Genomic DNA, 24,031 nt, shown 5'->3' with positions numbered 1-24,031 from the left:
TTTTTACAAAGACCATTAATGCAAGGTCTTAATTTAATCTAAAGAGGTTCCTTTACGCGGGAACGTTGACGACGACTTGGTTGTTGCACCAACATTAAATTTAACAATTTTTAACACATTCTCGCTCTTCTACATTATGCACTCTAAGAGTCTAAGTTACGGAGTATTATTTTACTTACTACTTCTAACACCCGTACCATGTACAGCTTTATTAATATATATACGATAAATTTAGAAAAATTAGAAAGCTACATGTATCGTAAACGTATTAATTGAAACATGATAGTATATATATTATTAATATTACGATCTTAAAATCATGATAGTGAAATATGAGTAGCATTATTTTAAAATTTTGCATTTTTTTAAAATTAAATTAAACTTTTTAATTATATGCTTATCTTTATTTAGTCACAAAAATAAGAAAAGTTTGTTAAGATGGTAATAATGAGATACAATAATATAATAATTTGATATCAAATCTTTAATATCACAATATCACTTCGTAAAGTTACATATTATCAAAATATTTTAATAAAAGATATATATTTATAGTAAATTATAATGAAAATACATTAGTATTTGATAGTAATAAGGCAACTTAAAATAAGGAATTAAGATGTGAGACGTGTCAAAGCCAAGTGTCCATTAATAAAAGCCTTAATCATGTTTTAGTATATTGGTAGATTTTAATTTGAAAAACATCATCTTTCGAATTAGACCGATATTATAGACACTTGTACTAATCAGGTACGTTACATATCTAATGCTTAGGCGGTACTCCGGGAAAAAACCCTACAAATTAAGGCTCCAAATTGGGAAATTAAAAAAGTGGCATATTTGCACTCACTATATCGGTTGTTCACCCTTAGAAGTGTAAAAATTAATTTGTAACACCAAATTTCTTCATAAAAGCAATGTGTGAAGCAATTAGGTGTTACAATGTGACTTTCACATTTTTAACTATTACCACCGGATCATTTTTTTTTCAACGACACCTTTAAATTTAACATCAATTACCTTTACATCCTCGTCACGCCACTAATGCTGACACCATGACCGCCATCACAGCCACAACCACTAATAATCACCATCATCACCGCATTTTTCGACCATGTACTTATATAATGTGATTAAACAATATGCTTGGTGGGTATACCATAAAAAAGAAACCCACGAGCCCGTACCATTTGGTTCCATTTGAATAATAAAAGGGACTTCGCCATTTTAGAAGCCATAACTCAAGAAAAAAATGGCAGATGAGAACGCAGTGACACCCACCAGAAACCCCATTAAAATCCCAGGTATATTACCACTATATGCTATCTCTTTTTTACTCACCTTTACAACAAACTCTATATCTTTCTTTTTTCACACTTTCAATACCAATTTTTACCACTATTGACTTTATATATATATATATGTGTGTATGTGTAATTATTTTACAAATCACTATATATCATCTGGGTTTTTGGCAAGGATAATTAAATTGGTAAACTTTTTTGTTTCTTTTTACTGTTCACTAATTTGGATACAGTTAGAGGTAATTTGATATATTGACTGATGATTATTACACCAATTATAAGCTTTTTGATGTAATTAGCAATTACCCAATAATGTATTTTGGGCTAAGTCCGACTAATTTGTCAAGTTTTGCTATCTCTGTATATCCTAGTTTTCTAGTCATTGTTATTTTATGTATTCGGTTGTCATTTCTTCGGGTAATCGGGGAAGCTAGCCATATAAGTTGTTATGTCGTAAAAATGATATCGCGCCAGTAGTTTACAAGTTATATAGTCCAAGTCAAGGCTTCAAACATTGAGTTATTTGAACTTAAACTAAGTCCTGTGTGATATGTACATGTATTCGAGCTAAAATTCCACTTTTTTAGAAGAAAAAAAGTCCCAAGTTTTGAACTTTTTGATTTGGGTTTGCTAAGACGTATAACTGGTATATATATTTATAACTTCGAAAAATATTAATATTAGTCACCATAGGGCTTTGGACGTATTGGTATTTGAGAGGACCCATCAATCAAGAGATTGTGAGTTCATTATAGCAATGATGTAAAATTTTGATATGCATAAAAGATAGTTTGGTAGTTGGATAATGGATACACACGATAGCAAAACGTGGTGAGCTGTATACAACTTGTGTACTTGGCCCATAATTATTGCAGATATATTACGTAGTTGGTTTGGTGGTTACGCTAAAAATGTTGATCTGGTATGACAGTTGGGAATAGTGCTGCACAAAAGCGAAGGCAAAATGCAGTTTCAGTGGGTAAAGAAAGAAGAGAAGCTTTGTTTCGAACCAAACGGCTATGTAGAGTGGCAGTTAGCAGCGAGAGGGATGTTCTTGATGGTGATAGTGACATGTTGATTGAAGAAGAGCAATCCATTTTAGAGGCCCAGACGTCTTCTGCTGTTGAAGAATTGAAACTTGCAGTCGCCTTTCAGTAAGTTAGTCCATTACACGTTTAGTTTAAAGTTTGATGACGTTACACAGCATTGGACTCATTGGTAAATAGTTGGTGTATGTTTAAAATGAATCATGCCCATGGCTAGTTAGTTGCCAAAACCATGTCAAAATGTCTTTTTGCATTGAAATAGTTTGTCGACTTTCGGAGTATGCTTGCACGTGTATGAATAGGTATATGTCCTGTATATAACTACGGATCCAGTTCTTTGCTTTGTTTCATTGTTCAACTTCCAGCCAAGTCACTAGGAAGTTATATTCTATTTCTGGAATCTTTTTATAACCTTTATCAAAAGTAAGGCTTCATTATATTTGACTTTTGTCAGGGGAAAAGGTGCAGTCCAAAAGAGGGTGAATGCTCTACGCGAGTTAAGACGTTTATTGTCCAAATCTGAGTTTCCTCCCATTGAAACTGCTATTAACTCTGGAGCAATATCTTTACTTGCACAATGTCTTTCGTTTGGCTCCCAAGATGAACAGGTAAAGTTAACCTTTATAGCAAGTGGAGTCTTACTTCTTTATTTAGGTCATATCATATGTGAGATATCTGTTGAGAAGAAGCATTGAGATACACATTCATGATTCCCATGTATTGTTTTTAAGGTTTTATTTTCATTCTGGGTTCATAAATCAGTTGCTTGAGGCTGCTTGGTGCCTTACAAACATAGCCGCTGGAAAGCCTGAGGAAACGAGAGCATTGTTGCCGGCATTACCGTTACTTATAGCTCATATTGGAGGTAAGTGTTGGGATTTAAAGCTGAGTGATTATGAGGGGCTGGGGTGGATAAAAAATCATTTTGAAGTTTCTAGGATATCCCATATGACATCATTTTCTGTATATTCAACATTAAATCTAGATTTTTTTTAATATATAAAGAACAAGTTCATGTATCTTTTTTGTGAGTTCTATATTTGTTTACATCAATTGAATAGAGGTGACAATATGAGTTAGTTCGGGATGATGGGTAATGGGTCAAAATAGGTTGTGGTTGAAAGTTGAAACATGTTATTTAAGTACAGGTTAAAACGCGTTAAGCCATTGATGATGATTATAATAAAAATATCATGACAGCAATAATCTAAATATCTGAAAAAAACGATTTTGGAATAAGGAGGTTTTGTCTGTGTGCATATAAAATTATAAATAGACATTCGATGGCTGTCGACTTGCTTGACTCATTCATCTTTGAACTAAATGTTTTGATTTGATTCGTTTGAGATAAAATAACCCGAATTGACTCATTTTCGGTCGAGATATCATACATGATAATATGATATGGAACCTTTTAAACAGAATGGGGCGCTAGTTTCGGACAGAGGAAAAGTAAATTTGTAATCAATTTGATCATTTAGCTTGAAACTATTCATAAAACACTTGATCATTTCATTATTTACCTGTTTTTAATCACGGGAAGATTCACCTGTTGTTCTATAATGTTACTTGCTTACATCAATGTCTAACGTTTCATTTCCAAAATCAAATTATAGAGAAGAGTTCCATGCCTGTTGCCGAGCAGTGTGCATGGGCATTAGGAAATGTTGCTGGTGAAGGGGAAGAGCTTAGACATATTCTTATTTCTCAAGGAGCCTTACTTCCTCTTGCAAAAATGATGTTGCCAAACAAGGGTTCATCAGTTCAAACTGCTGCTTGGGCGTTGTCAAACCTGATCAAGGTTCTTTATTACTTGTATGCTTTGACTAGAGCTGGCAATTTTGACCCATATGAATGGTTCAGCTCGGCTATATTTTCCCCCTAAAGGGAAAATGGGTAACATATATACAAAAAAACTTAGAAGGAAAACAGTTGATTTGGCCAACCAAGTCAAGGTTTCTCAAAGTGCGTTTTTTAAGTATAAAATGGCACCCTAACAAATTATAAAACAAAATGTGTTTCGAATCAACATAACCCGACCCAACCTATTAAATCCTTTCCAAAATGAACTGTTTTGACCGGTTACTCAACCTTTGACCCACCCATTTGGTCATCTCTTGTCTGCAACAAACGTTTCCTTCTATCTTATCTAATTGTATCAGTGAAACTAGGGACCGGACCCAAAAGCTGCAACGGAACTCATAAAAGTCGATGGTCTAGTGGAGGCAATACTAAGACACTTGAGAAAATCGTAAGTTGTTGATCGACCACCATGAAAGATTAAGCACTAATGTAGAGCAATTACAATTTACAATGATTTTTGGTGAATTAAGTAATATATAATCACATATTCCTCTCATCCCAAATGAATTGAATAAAAATGTTGTAAATTAAAGTATCTCCTCAGCTACAACATAAAGTATTTTAGTTAAGGTTATCGGTTGACGGTCATGCATGTGTCCTTATGCATCCCTCATGACATATCACCAGTGTCCCATCACTGTTATTCCAGCTTCTTTTTCTTTTAAAGCTTATCTATAGATAAAAGGGATTTAGAATCTATAAAAGTTGTTAGCTCAACTTTTGGTGGCAGTTAGCTGTTTATATCCTATTTTCAGCTTTATTAGCCTGTGACTAAACTATCTACTCCATTTCTTCCATGGAAGTTTCTACATTTGAATGTGTACACGGTTGAGAAAAGTGTTCCGACTTTCAAGTGTATGCTTCATCAATAATCATCAACTTCCTATATTGTTTATAATCTGAGTTTTTATGCTTTACACTACTGTACAATCTTGACGGCAACCACATACATTTATTCAACCTGCCAATGTAGATGTATGTAGGTGTTCAATCCCATCCATTCATGGCCAATTTTTTCTGCTTTTGCAGCTTTTAATGCATAAATAGCACAATAATTTTTGTTATTCGTATTTTACTATTTATGTCGACTTCTAATTGATAGTTATCTGTTTCATATCACAATGGTAGATAGTATATTATAGAAGTTCCATCAACCTGTCTGCTTATATATAGTTTTCTAATGACTCTTGTTCTCTTCTAATTATTTTGGCATTTGTGTATCTTTAATTGATAATAGGGACGACGAGTTAGCAACTGAAATAGCATGGGTTGTCGTGTATCTCTCAGCTCTTTCAACAATTGCTACTAGCGTGCTTGTGAAGACTGATCTTCTTCATTTACTAATCCAACGGCTGGACTCGTCAAATAGTCTGCAACTACTCATTCCGGTAACGACAATAAAACCACATCCAGTTTTTTTTGTATGTATGTTTTTTTGTGTCTTATGTCCTCGTCCAAAAAGAGTCCAGTTAAAATGACGTTTGGAAAAATATTACATTACACGTGATATAATCAGTAACCTGCATTTTTATGTTGTAAACAACCAGTATTGGAATATCTAAACTTGAGTTAATGCTTAATTTGGGACTCAACTTAGAAGCTTGTCCATGTGTGGAGGTCATGCTGGGAATATTTGCCTCATCCCATGTGGCTACTAACATAATCCACTGTATTTGAAAACTAGATTCGTGGACCCACTGTTGTTTGGCCATTTAGTAGTAGTGAATTGGGTACCGGCATGACTCGTATTAATGAACAACCATATAAGCTGAACCCTTAATATAAATATGATTTGCCAATGAAAATTTCTAAAAGTCAGACTCTTTTTGGGAGAAGATACCTAGTTCTTTTGTTTCCGATTTGGAAGTAACATTTGCATGTTGCTGTTTTATTACCTGCTTTCTCTATTATCATTGAACATTACACCTTTTTTTGCCGCACATTGCTATACTTGATGCAGAAATATTTTCATGTATTTATAGCAATTTATCTCTTTACGCCCACGCATAATTTTGTAGGTGCTACGGAGTTTAGGTAATCTCATTGCAGGTGATGCTTACACTACTAATGCCGTTCTTATTGTCGGACATGAAATCACAGGTTAGTTACTATATTTTCCTGCTGCTTTTGTTAGCTGTCACTTTGTTTTTGGGGTCTTCTAGATGCCCCACTACCCCAAAAATGGTCCAGATCACCTCTTTTATACCAGTAGTTGAAAATATCTATAGTGAAATAAGTTCGTGCATTTGTCCCAAAATAAATGCCATTTTTTTTTCTCAATAGGCAATTAAGTAAGTCTGTTGGACCATTGGCCAAAAAAAAAGGATATTTGCAGACGGTCAATATGAATGTTTTGTGGTGATTACTAATGGAAAAAGTGGAACTTGTCATCTTAGTTGGCTTGTTGGAGTAACTAAAAAGAAATATAAGCTACTGCCATTTCATTTGTTATATAGGACAATATATATGTCAATTGTCACCTCTAGCTTATCTGTTAAATGGGTACAACACATTTTGTAAACTTGGCAGATAATATTATACGGGCATTAAGCAAGTGTCTGAAAAGTGAGCATCGTGTCTTAAAGAAGGTAGCTTTCTCTGTCTCTGTCTCTCACTCTGTCTCTGTCTCTGTCTCTGTCTCTGTCTCTGTCTCTGTCTCTGTCTCTCTGTCTCTCTCTTCTGTCTCTCTCTCTCTCTCTCTCTCTCTCTCACACACACACACACACACACACACATATGCACACAACTTAATCATACAATAATATTAAAAATTTACCATCGCAGGAAGCTGCTTGGGTGTTGTCAAATATAGCAGCAGGGTCTGTGGCTCACAAGCAGTTGATATACAAGAGTGAAGCAGTGCCGTTATTAGTAGAGCTTCTGTCAACAGCGACATTTGACATAAAAAAGGAAGTGGCATATGTTATTGGTAACCTCTGCGTTGCCCCAACCGAAGGTTCTGGAAGGTCAAGTTTGATATTCGATCACTTAGTTTCACTTGTTAGAAGCGGATGCCTTCGGGGTTTCGTTGACCTGGTTAGATCTGCTGATCTTGAAGCCGCGCGACTTGGACTTCAATTCATGGAGCTGGTAACTTTAAGCATCCTTTTTAGAACAGTTGTTTTGCTTATAAAACGGGTTTTTGGAAGTAATAGGCTCTGTACTTTATTCACATTTGTAGGTTAAAAAATTCCAAGTACTGGGCTATACCTTTTTTTCCTTTCTGTTTCTATTTTATTGCTATCAAGATCCGTTAGATAGAAATGGAAATTAAGTTGGTGATTTACTAGTTTTCCAAAAACATGAGGTGGAAAATGGGCATAAAATACAATATGTTACTGCACTTGATCGTTAGAAAATGCTCAATTTGTTGCTTGGAGCATATACGATATACCCAACAGTCGTAATTAGTATCCATCAATCATTTAGGCATTGAATCTCGGTGTTAGAGGTGGAAATACGGCACGTCGAATTGGGTAACAGGTCAAATGGATATATTTTTCTATTGCGGGTCAAATGCATTTTTTTCTATTAGGAGTCGAAATGGGTAGTTTTCTTTCTGCAGGTCAAAATTGGTTGCGTTGGACCAAAAACTGAATGATTTCAGAATAATTTATATTTTGTTTAAAAGGTAAATTAGGAGGTTTTTATCCATCTGGATACACTGTGGATGACATTACACTTGATCCATGTTTATATAGTTACATTCCTACTTGGACATATGTGTGGTAATAATGAGACTATTTTCCTTAAAAAACCTCTTTTGCTTCACAAATAACCCATTCGACTGGTTAAAATTTAGACATAACCCAAATAACAGACAGTTTTTTGTTCATCTGCAGGTATTAAGAGGGATGCCCGATGGTGAGGGGCAAAAGTTGGTTGAAAAAGAGGATGGAATTGATGCCATGGAACGGTTCCAGTTTCACGAAAATGAAGACCTTCGGAACATGGCTAACCAGTTAGTTGACAAGTACTTTGGGGAGGACTATGGGGTAGATCAATAGTGTGGTGTATCTTTGTTGGCCATGTAACATGTAGCTAGGATACCAAGACGTTAACTTTTTAAGGTTGAATACAGTTGTTTTCATGAGTTGGGTATATATGTACGTTTCCTTTGACATTTTTTCCTCCGGAAGACGTAACAAACGTTGACTTAAGCCCCGTGACACCTAGCTGGTCAAACCAAGCTTTAAGGCTGAATAATAGCAGAAACGATTCAGTGGAGCAAAAGTATACAGCTTTGTAGTTAAAACATGAGACTGAATGAAAAAAGATTTCTATTACATACTCGGATAATAGCCTTTTCTGTCCAATGAATGCAAGTTGGCGAGACAATGCAGGTTACAGACAAATGAAAACCAATGTATCTATACTACTTATTAAAGAAAATACCCTTATGTTGAAAGTTATATGAAAAAAGTGTCTAAAATGTTCTCCCATATAATATTTTCACATACACTATTCTTTTAACATTAATAATTAAATTATACTATCAATCATTTATTTTTTAAAATATCTCCATTAACCCTTTGAATCAATTTATTTTAATTATATAAATTATCTACAACACTCGACGCCGCGTCCACCACATACAATTGCCTCCACCATCACACTGTCGCCGACAAAAATCACTGCCGCATCACTCGAGTACAGTGCTAGTATATTCATTAACAAGTGTTTCTTTCAACTAATATTCTCTCAAATTTAATGTTCCATTGTGTCGCCCAAATATTGTATTAAATGTTTAACTAAAAGTTTTTCCATCTTGTTTTAGTTTTCACTACTATTTCTGTTTTTCTCAAAATAATTGTTCACTTTTACACAAACTCTTTAACTAGTCTCGTACCAATCGATCATTAATTAGCCGGTAGTGTTACCATGTGATGAATATTGTAAGGTCACAGGTTCAAACCTTGCCAAAGACATGTAGAGAAATATATCTTGTGATTTATATGTGATGATGATGCTTCACTGGGCATGAGTCTTATGAATGCGCTCTGGGTACTAAGATGGTACATCCTCACCAATTTACTTTTTAGTTAACTAGTCTCGCTTTTACTCATTATGCCCTAATTAGTTACCATTTTATATTTTCAACTCGAATTTGTCTTAGATTTATAATTAGCCGTTTAATTTACTTATCAATGTCAGTAATACATTGTTCACGTTCTAAAAAAAAAATTAAAAACGTAAACATCTTATAAAATAGAAAAGGGTTTTATCAATATGTCAGTAATACATTATTTGCAAAACTAATTAAAAGGTAGGTAATGAAAATAACACATAGTTCAGGGTCATATCTGCACAAAAAAGTTATAAACCCATTTTCTTGTTTCTCAGAAAACATACAGGGTTTTATGTTTCAGTCTTTAAACCCTAAAATTAGAAGCCGTTTAATAAATAAATAAAAAAGGTTTTATTAATTCATTTTCTTGCTGTGAAATTAACAAAACTAAATAATATTACAAATTAATAATAAATTACGAATTAATTATAATTAATATGGATAAAGATCCATATTCTTTTCTTTTCTCAGGAATCACTTTCAATAAGAAAAAATTCCCCCATGATTTTGCCCGCTTCAAGGTAATTCATTATTATTATTATTAATTTATTATATATTAATGTTTGTGAAGTTAAATTGAAGTTTTTTCTTATTTTTGATTAAATATATAATGTAGTAGTTTCTTGTATGTATATATATATATATATTAGGTGTGTTAAGAAATGAAATCACAAATGTTGAAGCTTTCGATGCGGTTTTGCCGGATTTATTAGTAGTCGAAATAAGTGAATGAACTTATAACTGGCCGTAACCGAGTAGTTACTTTTCTTGTATGTCAATCTTGAATTCTGGAAAATTAGTGAGATTTTTCGGCTTTTGGAATTTTATTTTAGGGACATGAAGATTAAAAAGCCCGTGTGATTTTATGTTGTTAGGCGTCAAGAACGAGACCAGCAGTTTGAGTCTCACTGGGTAAACATAAAAAGGAAATGGCTTAGGCAACATACATCTGAGTTAAAGGCTCGACTTTCCTTGAGTAGTATGAACAGGATGTCTTTTCGTTTACCCCTTTGTATGATATTGTTTAATATGCTTAGAGCATGTCACTAGTTAAAGAGCTTGAGAACAGTAGATGAGGTTGTGTGGATCCATTTAGGACTTTGATTAGTTTAAAAAGTTGTGCTTGTGTTCATGATTATTTCGGTATGTTTTATATCGCGTTTAGTGTGATTTAACTTGGTGAAAGTGATGGGATTGGATTAGGATCACGGGGTTGTGGGAGAAGTATGTATATATGTAACTGATTGTTACATTTTTGTGTTTAGGCTAAAAAGGAAAGTAATGACTCAGAAAAGACGATGCTTGAGAACAAAACGCCCGAGGTAGAGGCAGTAGTTGAGCCTGTGAAAAAGAGGAAGAGGAAGTCAGCTGCTTCAGGTAATCTAAGAAATATAGGTTTGATTATTTTTTGAATTTCAGTTTAAGGTGTTAAAAGATTTTTTTGGAGCTGTTTTATGATTATCATTTGATTTCTTGCATTGGTTTTAGATTCTGTAGAAGGATTTAATGTTTTCAAGAGCTCAAAGAAGAAGAAGAAGAAGGCGGTAGTTGAAGAGAATGAAGATGCTGAAACTGTATCTGAAGGGAAGAAGAAATTATATCGACAAATGGAGGTTATTTTTCTTTCTTAAACACGTGCATTTGTTTCATGCACCTAAAGTTAGATATTGTGTTTTATGTAAAAAACGAGGGATAGTTATGCCTTCCCAGAATAAGAAAAGAAAAGAATTTGGGATACTTATATAAGTGTCTAATAGGTGCTTGTTCTGATTTTAACTATTTTGTGCTCAGAGGGATGCGATTTTTCGTAAGCAGCATAATATTCATACATTTGGAAGTAATATTCCATCACCTCTTCAAGATTTTTCAGAGTTGAGATCAAGGTGCTTTTCTTTGTGTTTCTAGTGATTGTAGCAAGCTTATAGATGCTTTTATAAAACTCCAGTGGTTCTTTGAAATATATTTTGTTTCCTGCACGATGAAGTTCACTTAATTGAGACCAACTAACACTACTTTCAAATTTACTGGTTGAGTGCCTTTCTATAGCAGCTTATTATGTTGTCATTATCTACACCAAGCTAAATGAGAGCACATATTAATAGGCTAATAGCTCAAATATATGTATGAAAGAACTTAAGAAATGAACTTTATTGATATTATTTTCTTTTCTTTTCCGTGTTGTTCAAAGGTATGGATGCAAACCATATATATTACGGAATTTGGCAGAACTTGGAATCAAAGAGCCCACACCAATTCAAATGCAGGCTATTCCAATACTCTTATCTGTATGATCTACGTATTAATTTGTCTTATTTTCTTTCAAAAGCTAAGAAATATAATTGGATGGAATTTAACATGCAATTCTAAATCCCTGTTTGTTTCGAACAGCAGGGGGTTGCTTGACAGCTTTTAAATTTATTTTGACTCTCTTTATGTCAATTTTTTTTATAGGGAAGGGAATGCTTTGCTTGTGCTCCAACTGGCTCTGGAAAAACGTTGGCTTTCGTTTGTCCAATGCTTATGAAACTAAAGGTATGTAAAGCATTTCCAGGTCAACCCAACCAGGTGCGACTCATGCATAAAAAAAATAATCTGTTTTGATATGTTACCCGACCTGTTTGGCTTGACTCTCTTTGTCACCTGTAAAATTGGCTATTTGGCTGTGAATGAACAATCTGTTTTTCTGCTAAGTTTTTTATTTGTATTATGGCTATTATCAGCGTGCGTCAAAGGATGGAGTTCGTGCTGTTATCCTTTGCCCTACACGAGAGCTAGCCTCTCAGACATACAGAGAATGTAAGAAATTGTCAAAAGGAAAGAAATTTTACATCAAGATGATGACGAAGCAGCTTTCAAAAAGTGGCGAGTTCTCGAAACTGACGTGTGATGTACTTATATCTACACCACTCCGTTTAAAGTTTGCCATTACCAAAAGGAAGCTTGATCTAAGCAGGTAAGTACATGTTCTTGTATATATATTGCTGTCTAGACACTCCTAACTTTCATGTTTCGTGTTAATAGCAATAAGTTTGGTCATCTTAGAAGAATCTCATTTTTTGAATAGTTTACTTTTTGTTTTAGAAATGGTAATCCGTTGTAACCTTTTTGTAAGCAGAATTTGTCCAACATATTTTATTGGTTTTTGCAGGGTTGAGTACCTTGTTTTGGATGAATCTGATAAGCTTTTCGAGCTTGGTTTACTAGGACAAGTTGATGCAGTTGTCAAAGCATGCTCAAACCCTTCAATTATCCGGTCATTGTTTAGTGCTACTCTACCTGATACAGTCGAAGAACTTGCACGTACAATAATGCATGATGCTGTTCGCGTAATTATTGGCAGGAAGTAAGTAGTAGAGTACTTCTTAGCTGCTACTAGAACATGAGCTTCAAATGATTTTCACAACCTAAAAGTTTTCTTATGTAGACCTATATGCCATCTGTGTTTTCCATACCTGAGTAATAGAGGTGGTAATTTGAGCCCAAATACTTGTGAGGGAGTGCAACTTAAGCATCTGGACTATTAGTGTTGTGATGATGTTATTGTTATCATAATTAACACAATAATTTTATTAAAGACTATTAAGTTCTGGTAAAAAAGTTGAAGATCTGCAGTCCAAATGACCTATTTTGAGTGTACTAAGAAATAATAAATAAATATGTTTGACCATTTACTCAATGCATCCAACATGTCCACTTTACTGAATGGAGAATTGTGGGATTCTCTTTTACAGAGCCTTCCTTTTATGTTTATTTGGCTTATCGCTTATTGCTGAAATGATGATCATTTGGATATAAAACAGGAATTCTGCCTCAGAATCGATCAAACAAAAGTTGGTATTCGTTGGTAGCGAGGAAGGAAAGCTTCTGGCTCTTCGTCAAACCTTCGAAGAGGTACAAGCAGACATGCGTATATTTGATGATTACTTGCTATTTCATTTCTCAATTCTACCAGTTCGTTAATGTCTTACGTTACGTATACAGTCGTCTGGGATTCAGTTCTGTTTTTCTTTTCTCCAAATGTGTCTTCTTTTTAGTTGCATATATACGCTCATTAAATGTAATTCCTTGAGCAGAGTTTGAATCCACCAGTGCTGGTTTTTGTTCAAAATAAAGAACGGGCAAAGGATCTTTACAATGAATTGAAATTTGACGATATTAGAGTTGATGTAATACATTCTGATCTTCTTCAAGTAGAGGTAATTTTCGTATATTTCTGCAAAGTTTGATATTCACTTTTTATGGTAGTTTTCCTGCTAAGAAACTGATGTAGTAGTTATTGATATACTTCTACACTTTCAGCCTTTTTCTTTAATATATGTGGGTCAGGTGGGCTGGCTAATTGGTCAATATGGGTAAACTTTGGTATATGGCAACACACACTCGCATGAATAGATATAAAACATAACCAGAATTGATCCATTCAAGAGTTAATGTGTTGAAATTTCTACTACTACTACTACTACTACTACTACCACCATATAGTTTGATCTTTGAAGAAATTTTAATTTTTAACAAGGCATAAAAGATGTTATTGTTTGTGTTCTTAGTATGTACTGGAATGGTTTCTCACAAATTAAGGGTTTCATATTTTATACCACATTTGGCATCACACTGCATGTAGGGTTGGTTGTGGGGTTTTTGTTTCAATTTTTGCTAAAGTTTACAGGTGAGTTGTCGATAAATTTGTATATTTGATGATTTTGTAATGATTGTTTCAGCGAGAGAGTGCCATTGATAACTTCAGAGCTGGTAAAACATGGGTTTTAATTGCTACTGATGTAATTTCCCGTGGAATGGATTTCAAAGGGGTCAATTGTGTGATCAACTATGACTTTCCTGATTCATCTTCTGCATACATTCACAGGATTGGTATGTACCTTAGACCTTTATTTGGAAGTTTCTCTTAGGCTTGGATCAGTTTTAGATTTTAAGAATGTTGAATGGGCCAAATAAAAAATCGCCCAAAGTCAATTATTGATGTCTGATATTTTCTTATATGCTTTATTATGTAACAATTAGATTAGTATTGTGTTAATATTGTTATTGCAATTATAATCATCCATTTCTCCTTTTATGAAGTAAATTGGACTTTAAGTGTTGGTGAGCCCACCCAGCTTGCTTCGACATTTACCAAAAAATGACGCTCTAAAACCAAAAGCCCTTTTAACCATTACACAACCAATCTCCGTGATCCAGTTCTGAGTTGTTGATAACTGGTTTTTTGTTACTCTATTTAGGTCGGTCTGGAAGAGCAGGTAGGAGCGGTGAGGCAGTTACTTTCTACACAGAAGCCGATGTTAGATATCTGAAAAACATTGCCAATGTGATGAAAGCTTCTGGCTGTGAAGTCCCAGAATGGATATTGTCATTGCCCAAACTCAAGTGGAGGAAACACAGGCCAAAAAGAGAGTCTGTGTCAACAAAACCACAAGATGGAAAAGAATAAGCGTACAAATTTAACTGAAGTCCAATCTGTTATTATTCGGAATCTGCTCAACATAGTTTTGAAACTCCAGTTTCGTGACCTTTGGTTTTGTGAATTATGGAATATCTGTTGTAAACTTGTAACCTAATTTTGCCCGTATTTGGTATCTAAATGCATTCAATGGTACTTTCTATTCTTCGATTCAATAAGCATATGCTGGCCGTGATTTTTCTGTCTTTGTTCAGTTGACTTAGTGAATTTTTATTAACATATGATGAATTATTAGGGTAACCATCGGTGCATGTATATGCATACCAATCTTTTTTTTGAGAATGTAGCCATGACTTGCTTTGATATCTGCTATATCAAGTATTTTGGTGTGGCTAGCAGCTCTACAAAGGCCACAGGAGACCGGGAGGGAATAGTGTTAGTATCAAGTTTTTTGGTGTAGCTTGTTATGGTTCAGTAACACGTCTGTTGTAGATTCCTCTTTGATATATAGTTTGTACACCTCCATTTAGTCACAACATATAATTGTTGCAAGATTAAACACATCCATATAAATACCAAACCTTAACAACTCCATATAAATACCAAACCTAACCCTAAAAGTCCGCATATTAAACGTGAAAAAAACTAACTAATTTTTTAGACATGAGATTTGTTCAGATCCGTAAGAGATCGAATCTACAATGGTGCCTGATTCATCATCATCTTCATCATCTTGTTATGTTTTGATATGTTTTTAAGTTTCAGAGTTGTATCACTTTAGAAAATAACTAACTTTTAGAAAATGATTAATCCTTCTTATCGTTCAAATCTCTTAAAAATCAAGTATACAATAGCATCTCATTCGTCTTCCCCCTCATTCTATTATGTTTAGACATGCTTCTAAAGGTTGAACAATAAGTAAAATTGGTCTTTTAAAAGTTATTATTATTATTATTATTATTATTATTATTATTATTATTATTATTATTATTATTATTATTATTATTATTATTATTATTATTTATCATTGGAGATAATGACTTTTTGAGGTAAAAGTTGAGGATGCTAAAAGATTTTTCTGGTTTAAGAGAGAAAAAAAAAGATTTATAAAACCTTTTCCTTGAAATATATAGCTTTTTGTAAGTTAAAGTTAATGGAGTTTTGAGATGACAAAATAAAAAGCTTTTGAAGATTTTTTTCCATTGTGAATGCTCCAAGTTTCAACTTTCACAAGAACTATCACTTTGAAAAATGATTAATTTTTTGTCCTTATATATATGCTCCTAAAGTTCCTCAATATTTAATTTTTTTTCATTATGTTTATTTCCTTTGTTATTACATGTTGATCAAGTATTATGCTTTTAAATTCAAAATTCATGGGAAGCAGGCTTATCACCAAGGAACTTCTATGATGAAGATCTGATGTGCTAACAGTTGCTGTTGATTTTTTTAGCGGGATTTTTAGTCTTTTTATATTAATGTAATAATAAATATGATGTTTTTGATCAATCCACATGAAACAGATGCGAATCAATCCTTAGCGCATGCAAAGACTTGAGCGTGGACGGTTGTTGATGTATGTTCGCTTGTCGTGTTTATAAGCATAGAAACAAATTGATTTAGATGGTTACATTTGTTTAATTAAACATTTACATTCTTACAAACTTCTGCAACCAACAATGTAATAATTGGGAAGAGTCTACATTATGTGTTGGATGTATAAATTTTTTTAAAAGTGTTAGAAAAGTTTTGTAATATTTCAACTGGCACCCCTTAAAATATTTTTACCGATATTACCACCTTAACGTTAATGATTAAATTACATTATATATCAATTTTTTATCTTTTAAAATATTTTTATTAACTTTTTACATCAATTACTTTTACATAAATTTTTATTATTACGCAGGTATCGCGTTAGTATTCCTGACTAATACTCCGTATTATAATTACAAAAACTAATAAATGGGTAAAGAAAACTTGTGTGTTGGCCAGGCTGACATTTTTAAAACGAAAAGAGTAATAAATATAACTGATCAAGTTCATTGAAAGTGTAGAGTTATGTATATGATAGAAATTATATGAAATTTGTATGCATAGATTCCTTTCATTTGTTTATGACTAAACGATCTAAATCATTATCTAAGGGCGCGTTTGGTTTACATAATGTTTTTGGATGGAATGGAATCTGTTGAAGAAATTGGAATCTGATGAAATTGAATTTGACAGAATGTTTTTCATTTTTTTATGATTTAAGTGAGATTCCATCAAATGAGAGAATGTTGACATTCCAATGGAATGATATTCCTTCATTATTGAGAAATCAAACATACCAAGAAATGAAATTCAATTCTAATTCCATTAAATTCCATCAGAATCTATGAATCAAACGCGACCTAAGTAGTTAATCTTTGCCATTAAAAAAAAGTAGTTAATCTTTATAAAAATTAACTATTACGAGTATGAGTTTATTTTGGGCAATACTTAAATTTCACACCAACTTTAGGTGATGATTTATAAATCTCAACAACTATTTGGTACAAAGTTCTTTCTTCTATTTCAAGGGATGACCTTGTCAAGCGATGCCTCATCTTCCGCTTAAAATTAACTAAATTGTCCATCCGCATTCATTAAACTTAATAAAATTATAATTAAGCAATATATAATAGTAGTCAACTTCTAATTTTATGATTCACAAATCTTTTAGTTTTTTTAAATAAAGTGAGAGGACATTCGAACAACTAACTCTCGAGTATTGGAGTTCACCTGTACCTATCATGATACAACCGGCTACATCTAACTCATTTCTATCAAAATGACTTGTATACCCACATCAACTCTAGGAGGAACATATAAATTTTTCTTATTTCCAAATTATTATCATCCTCAATCCACCCTATAACCTTCAAATTCCCAGGTAAAAACCCATCTTTACCCTTGTCTTTTTCGGGGTTTTACGGGCATGGGTACATCAGAAAGACCAAAGAAAAAAGTTCAACTATGGAAAAAAGCTACAGTCCATTTTGTGTTATGTTTCATCATGGGGTTCTTTACTGGCTTTGCACCAACAAACAAGTCTTCTTTTGCTACTACTACTAATCAAGTTATTTCATCAAATGTTTCGCCAGAGATTTCCCCGCCTCAGAGGAGGGAAATCTCTGACCAACGTTTGGAGCACAAAAATTTTGATAGAAACATGTTAGATGAATCTTTATCAATAAAAACACAACAAAGGGTCGATATTGACCCAATAGTAGAAGAAAAGAGCGAAATTAGTGAAAATGTCCATTTGACGCCTAATAGGCTTGTGATTATTGTTACTCCAACGAGCGATAAAGATGAGCTAAGAGGAGTACTTTTGAGAAAAATGGCGAATACTCTGGCATTAGTACCTCCTCCACTTTTATGGGTCGTTGTGGAATCACAAACCGAGTCAACAGAAGTATCTGATATTTTGCGTAAAACTAATGTTATGTATAGGCATTTGGTGTTCAAGGAGAATTTTACGGATGTGGAAGTTGAAATGGACCATCAAAGAAACGTCGCACTTAAGCATATTGAGTATCATAGGTTAAGTGGTATCGTTCACTTTGCCTCGTTGTATAATGTTTATGATCTAAGCTTCTTCGACGAGATCAGGGCCATCGAGTAAGTTAATTTCTGTTACGGTTTTTTCATTGTTGACTTCAATCTGCAAGTCATTATATATAATTCTAAAATTGGTGTCTACATGCAAAGAAAGAAAGGCTGCTAGCCTGCTAGTAACATACAGGGTAAAAATGGGCCAATATTTTGATGAATTTTGATAAAACATTCTACTACACATGGCTAAAAAAATGTATATACTCCTAATGGCTATTTAAAATAACTTAATTTGTAGGAGTATATACATATCATTATCATTATATATATTAAAGAAGGATTAATACGAGTACCAAACTAGATGATCACTTGACCATTTTAAACGTGTCTTAAAAATGTAGATAGTACGGTTAAAACAGTTTGCCCCAACATAGTTGTCCAATTTGTTATCTATAAGGGTGGGGGGAGGGCTTCCCCACTCCTCCTCTCCCCTCCCTGATTTTTCTTCTCCTCCCCTCCCCTCCCCGAAACCTAGGAGCACTTCACCACCTCTCCCCTCCCCTCCTCACCCTTTTCTATTTAATTTCATTTCTATTTATTTTTAAAACTAAAACATTTTATTTAATAAACTAAAACTAATACAACTTAAAAACACAAATAAAACACATAATCTTATTCAAACATACGAAAACAAGTAAAACATAAAACTTAATCAACATAAACATACAACTAAGGCGCCGGCCATCCGTACTGCTCACAAAGGGCGCGTTTCTGCGCCAAAACCATCTCCAACATCGGCCCGCTGAGGTGATCGTGTGGCCTGATCACGAAGTCCATATCATTCTGTCGCTGATGACTCTGGACCATCCGTGTCATCTCCTCCTCCCGTTTCTTCCTAGCCTCCTCTGCCGCCATATAGCTATCCATCATCGCCTTCTGCATCTGCATCTTCTCCTCCCGAGCTCGTTTTTTATCCTCATTGTCGCATTTCAACTCCGCGACCATCTTCAAGAACTCCTCAGATGTAGTAGAGGCGGAAGGAGCAGCCTGCTTACCCTTAGCTTTACGGCGGGGTGGCACGGGTCTAGTAGGATGTACTGGTGCATCATCCATGTCATTCCCTCCCTCCTCTTCTTGCTCCAACTGGTCCTCATTCAAGTCAATATGGACCGATGCCTCCCCCGATGAACGTACATGGACAGACCCTTCCGTTCTTGCCCTTTTGCTACCCGACTCCTCACAAATCCCCTCCAAAGTAAGAACCTCCGACCATTTCGGTCCTCTACTCAAAACCTGCCACGCCTCTACATGCGGAAACCCGAACTTGTTATTGTATTTCCACATATACAATGCCACGACCGCCTTAAACACATCCTCGTCACTTTGGCCACTCGACATCTTACTTTTCTTCACATTGTAGATACCACAAAAACCCGACACCTTATGCTTCAAATCCTTCCATTTCGACCGACACATTTCCGGGGTACGTCCCGAATCACGTTTCAAGTGTGAGTCCATCTGAAACTTCACCTTCTTCCAAAACGAACCCGCCGTTTGGGCGTTTCCGACGTATGGATCCTCGGAAATGTTTAACCAAGCTTTTGCCAAACACGTTTCTTCATCCTTCCCCCAATTTCGACACTCTCTTTTACCTTTAACCGAGACTTGGGTCTCGGGTATTGCTTCCTCTTCTTCCTCCTCGACCTCTTCTTCTTCTTCTTCTTGAACCTGTTGATTTTCACTCGCGAAGCGTGATGATGAACCACCCGCGAAACCCGAAAACCCGGCTTGATTTTCATTTGCGAAATTCATAAACCCGATATTAATTTGTTGTACGGATTCGAAAAACAATGGCTCCATTCCACTCAAGAAATCATCAACGGGTTGTGGCGTATACACATTTTCGGCCGTGTTTCTTTGCGAAGGAGGTGGCATAACATCGCGATTGTTTGGCGGTGGTGGGTTTCTGCGTTTTTTCAGAAGATTTGAGAAATTAGGTTCTTTTTGTTTCTTCCCCCTATTCATTTTTGATGGTTTAAATTGATGATTTAGATTGAAAAAAAAAATTAAGAAGAAGAAATGGAGATGGCGTGCGCACAGAAAGAAGAAGAAGAAAAAAATGAAAGAAGAAGAAAAGAGAAAGAGAGGAGAAAGAGAGAGAGAGACGTTGGAAGTGGGCCACACCCTTTTTTTTTTTTTCTAACGGTCATTTTGATCGGCACGTAGACCGGCACCGCTGTGCCCAAGTTCCTCCCCACCCAACCGGTACCGGGGGGTCCGCGCGGTGTGCCAACCGGTACCGGCCCGGTACCGGTCCGGTGCCCTGCCCACTCCATCCAACCTAAGTCAAAACCAACAATGTTCAACTAAAAATCTCATTCAAATAAGCTTTTACAAGAAATTTTTTCGTGACAGAACAAAAAATTTTTAAAATTAAAATTACTATAACTAAAACGTTAACATTCATATAATGGTTAAAAACACAATTTTACCAATCGACTTTTCTTGGTTTGTTTATTGTTAGTAAATTACTCGAGCACGAATATAATCAATTGATAATGATAATTACATTTGGGATGTAGGGTGTTTGGTACATGGCCGATGGCATTTTTATCAGCAAATAGACAAAGGGTGAGAGTTGAAGGACCCGTTTGTGACTCATCAGAAGTTATAGGGTGGCATTTGAAAAGTTTGAACAATTCAGCGGATGATGCCACCAGATCACCCTTTCATATCTCCACCGTTGGATTTAACAGCTCGATCCTGTGGGACCCAGAAAGATGGGGCCGGCTTACATCTGCCCAGCACACCTCTCAGGTATGATATTTACATTTTACCCCCTGTTAAGAAATATTTGAAACATCCATTACAGCTAGTAGTGAATAATGGATGACTTTCGGTTATGATAATTGTTATGTGAGTAGTATAAACTACAAACAAGAAAATATTTTGAAGTGAAACACAAAGATTTACCATGGCTATCAACATAAAATTAATATCTCAAAAATTCTCAAATGAATATGATTTTTATGATACATGTGTTGGTTACAAGCTTTAATCATAATATTCAAGACATGTGTTTTGTTTATTTATGTTTTTTCACCAGTAATATTAAGCTTAACGTCATTGTTTTTCAATATACCCAATTTTAATTCCTGGTATAACCTATAATTAAAAATCCTTGTCTTCAGTTCTAGAAACATTTTGGTCACACTAAAATTTAGATCATGACCCAAATCTTAAAAGTCTCTAAGTCACAAGTTATGATAATCATTTATCATGAGCTACTAATATACCATACATGAATATAGGTGATAATCGATAATTTGCATATAACACAACAACAAAGAATGTGTCCATGTAGCCCAAAGTATGTAAAATGTTGCCGAACTTGATGGTATATTTTTCTTTATATCGATTTACATGTTCTACATATATTTTGTAAAATTTGCAGAATTCTATAAAGTTTGTGAAAGAAGAAGTCCTTGAAGAGGAAACGAAATTGAAGGGAATCCCACAAGATGGTTGCTCGAAGATTATGCTTTGGAATCTTCACATTCCAAGAGTAATTAAAGCTTAATTAGGAAGGAGAAAAACCAAAATGTATAATAATTCACTGTTCATTATGATAATATACAATTAGGTTTAGTTGATTCGATAATACTTGTTTTTGTTATTAGCTAATAACTGTAGAGATACTTTTGACTATAAATTTTGTATCTCATTATCAAGCCAAATAATAAGAAAATTCGACCGCTTAAACAAGAAGAGTGAACATTTTAATGCTACTATATGCATATACATGTACTTGTATGTACGTGAATTTCATTTATTAGTATTAAGTATCTTGATCATCCACCAACACATGTTTATGCCATTTGCTTTTGATACTTTCGGTTTACTCGCTCATGAGTCCATTGAGTTACTTGACAGGGTTCAACGGTTTATGCACAGTAACATTGCAATGCCAAAGTCTACGAATGTAGTTTTTAAACGCTTAGGGTTTGCGATACAAAAAGGGTTAGCGGCGCAGCTTGTTGCCCGTTTGCCTTCTAATTTTATGTAAATTACTTTTTTATATTAATACAAATATTTTCATACTTTTTTGAAATAACTATTCAGATATTCCTGTAATTAAATAGAGTTTTTGAACAAGTTGGAAAGTACACAAGAAATAAGCAAATGAAGCAAGACTTGTATAAATACGCTTCGAGCCCCTTGCCCCCTTTCATGAAAGATGCAATTAAATTCATATTCATTCTCACTTAAAAAATTGGACGCTCGATCATTATATTTTCTATCGTGTGTGATAGACCATCAACTTATAGATGGTGCAGTGTCGGCTCAAGCTTTTTGACGGCTTTAAACGAGATTAATTTTGGGGGTCTAGTTTCTTAATATACAAAGTAAAGTAAACGGAAAAAAACATACCTGCTTTTACCTGCTGATGTTGCTAGGCTTTTCTTTTTAACTTTTTAATTCTTTTCAAATTACCACATTCATATTTATGATACATTGACAATTAATAAAGAAAGTTAAAAAGTTAGAAGTTTACTAATTTACAAAATCACATATTCACAGATGAAATTTAAATATAAATAAATCAAAAAGTTTAGATGCACAAATTAGTTAACATAAATAAAAATAAAATTAAAAATTAATTAGATATCAGAAGAAGACGATGACAACATAATAGCATGGAGTATTTAAGAATAGAAAATACAGATTTTTTTCTAAATGAGTTTTTTTTTTACCAAATAGCTTCTTGATTTTTTTTTTAAATATATAAACATCAACTCCTATTATATTTGGGAGCCTTTGAAGATTGGTGGCCCAAAGCATATGCTTGGGTATCAAATATAGTTGGGCCGACTCTGAGAAGGAGCGTTAGTAACATTATACCCATGTAATCCATAGGGAACAAACCCTTTAAGGTGTTCAGTCAAACCGGCATGGACATATCTGTGTGGAGGGTGTCATTTATCCGTTGTTGTCCTTTTTAAAAAAAAGTTATAAGTTATAAGTCGAGGATTCAAATTCTATGGTGTAAATTAACTTTAATTAATTTGTAAGATGTGTGGATTTCGTGAAAAATATATTTGCATATCTTAAAGAAGAAAACTAAACAATTGTAAGATGGGGTGTTTTTAAAATTTAATGCTCTTTCATTAGGGATGTCCTTCGATATTGCATATCCTATTTATTCTATATTTATCTAAAATAACTATAATACCCTCTCTCTCTCCCTCCTCAAATCTTAACCATTCATTTTTTTTCTTTATAAATCATTTTATTACTCTAAGTTATTCAAAATCTTTTATCTCAAAAACCATACATCAATAAGTTATATAAATTATATGAATGTTCTTAAAATTTTATGTTCTTTCGTTAGAAAGGTCATTCGATATACTTTCGACGAATTAAAAAATTGGAGGGCGAAACCCATACGGCTAAGGGCGGAGCCCGTTAGTTAGATCACTCCATCACTCTACCGCCGCTACCGCCATTACATCACCACCCCGCCATCACCTCCATCACAGCTGCAACGTACGGGTACTTTTTTAGCGTATCAAATAAAATTAACAGAATTGTATCTTATATTTTTATTTTATGGATTGACTCACAAGAAAAAAGGTTAACAGATCATGTACACCTCGTGAGTGACTATAAATCTAGTGACATTAATATATCACCTGATAACTTGTTGGTTGTAAATTCAGTCGCGTTAACATACATTTATATCATATCGTAA

At 34.2% G+C, this 24,031-nt stretch overlaps 3 protein-coding genes across 3 annotated transcripts; all 3 read left to right on the top strand.

Annotated features, from left to right (window-relative positions):
* Positions 1-1,169: 1,169 nt before the first annotated feature.
* Positions 1,170-8,336, top strand: LOC122581501 (importin subunit alpha-9-like). The gene is made up of 11 exons (XM_043753732.1): positions 1,170-1,304; positions 2,236-2,458; positions 2,805-2,958; positions 3,113-3,215; positions 3,967-4,151; positions 4,522-4,601; positions 5,451-5,601; positions 6,232-6,313; positions 6,743-6,801; positions 6,998-7,303; positions 8,056-8,336. The coding sequence occupies exons 1-11, from the start codon at positions 1,253-1,255 to the stop codon at positions 8,218-8,220; spliced, it is 1,560 nt and encodes a 519-aa protein (XP_043609667.1). The 5' UTR covers positions 1,170-1,252; the 3' UTR covers positions 8,221-8,336.
* A 1,254-nt stretch (positions 8,337-9,590) lies between these two features.
* LOC122581500 (DEAD-box ATP-dependent RNA helicase 57) lies at positions 9,591-14,912 on the top strand. The gene is made up of 12 exons (XM_043753731.1): positions 9,591-9,802; positions 10,547-10,658; positions 10,770-10,894; positions 11,073-11,164; positions 11,470-11,566; positions 11,733-11,813; positions 12,002-12,234; positions 12,430-12,624; positions 13,082-13,172; positions 13,355-13,477; positions 14,000-14,150; positions 14,519-14,912. The coding sequence occupies exons 1-12, from the start codon at positions 9,719-9,721 to the stop codon at positions 14,725-14,727; spliced, it is 1,593 nt and encodes a 530-aa protein (XP_043609666.1). The 5' UTR covers positions 9,591-9,718; the 3' UTR covers positions 14,728-14,912.
* Positions 14,913-17,598: 2,686 nt separating this feature from the next.
* Positions 17,599-22,044, top strand: LOC122582698 (beta-1,4-xylosyltransferase IRX9). The gene is made up of 3 exons (XM_043755122.1): positions 17,599-18,345; positions 20,862-21,096; positions 21,734-22,044. Exons 1-3 carry the CDS (start codon positions 17,660-17,662, stop codon positions 21,857-21,859), a joined length of 1,047 nt encoding a protein of 348 aa, XP_043611057.1. The 5' UTR covers positions 17,599-17,659; the 3' UTR covers positions 21,860-22,044.
* Positions 22,045-24,031: the final 1,987 nt, after the last annotated feature.

This window comes from Erigeron canadensis, chromosome 9, assembly GCF_010389155.1.
Source record: "Erigeron canadensis isolate Cc75 chromosome 9, C_canadensis_v1, whole genome shotgun sequence".
Taxonomy (NCBI): Eukaryota; Viridiplantae; Streptophyta; class Magnoliopsida; order Asterales; family Asteraceae; genus Erigeron; species Erigeron canadensis.
This window is presented reverse-complemented; position numbering and strand designations above follow the sequence as displayed.

Bases quoted from the DNA above. Each gene is read 5' to 3' on its own strand.
- LOC122581501 (XM_043753732.1), top strand. From the start codon at position 1,253: ATGGCAGATGAGAACGCAGTGACACCCACCAGAAACCCCATTAAAATC. The intron at 6,314-6,742 runs GTTAGTTACTAT...TAAACTTGGCAG, and splicing joins TGTCGGACATGAAATCACAG to ATAATATTATACGGGCATTA. The intron at 7,304-8,055 runs GTAACTTTAAGC...GTTCATCTGCAG, and splicing joins GACTTCAATTCATGGAGCTG to GTATTAAGAGGGATGCCCGA.
- LOC122581500 (XM_043753731.1), top strand. From the start codon at position 9,719: ATGGATAAAGATCCATATTCTTTTCTTTTCTCAGGAATCACTTTCAAT. The intron at 11,165-11,469 runs GTGCTTTTCTTT...TGTTGTTCAAAG, and splicing joins TTTTCAGAGTTGAGATCAAG to GTATGGATGCAAACCATATA. The intron at 12,625-13,081 runs GTAAGTAGTAGA...GATATAAAACAG, and splicing joins CGCGTAATTATTGGCAGGAA to GAATTCTGCCTCAGAATCGA.
- LOC122582698 (XM_043755122.1), top strand. From the start codon at position 17,660: ATGGGTACATCAGAAAGACCAAAGAAAAAAGTTCAACTATGGAAAAAA. The intron at 18,346-20,861 runs GTAAGTTAATTT...TTTGGGATGTAG, and splicing joins GACGAGATCAGGGCCATCGA to GGTGTTTGGTACATGGCCGA. The intron at 21,097-21,733 runs GTATGATATTTA...TAAAATTTGCAG, and splicing joins CTGCCCAGCACACCTCTCAG to AATTCTATAAAGTTTGTGAA.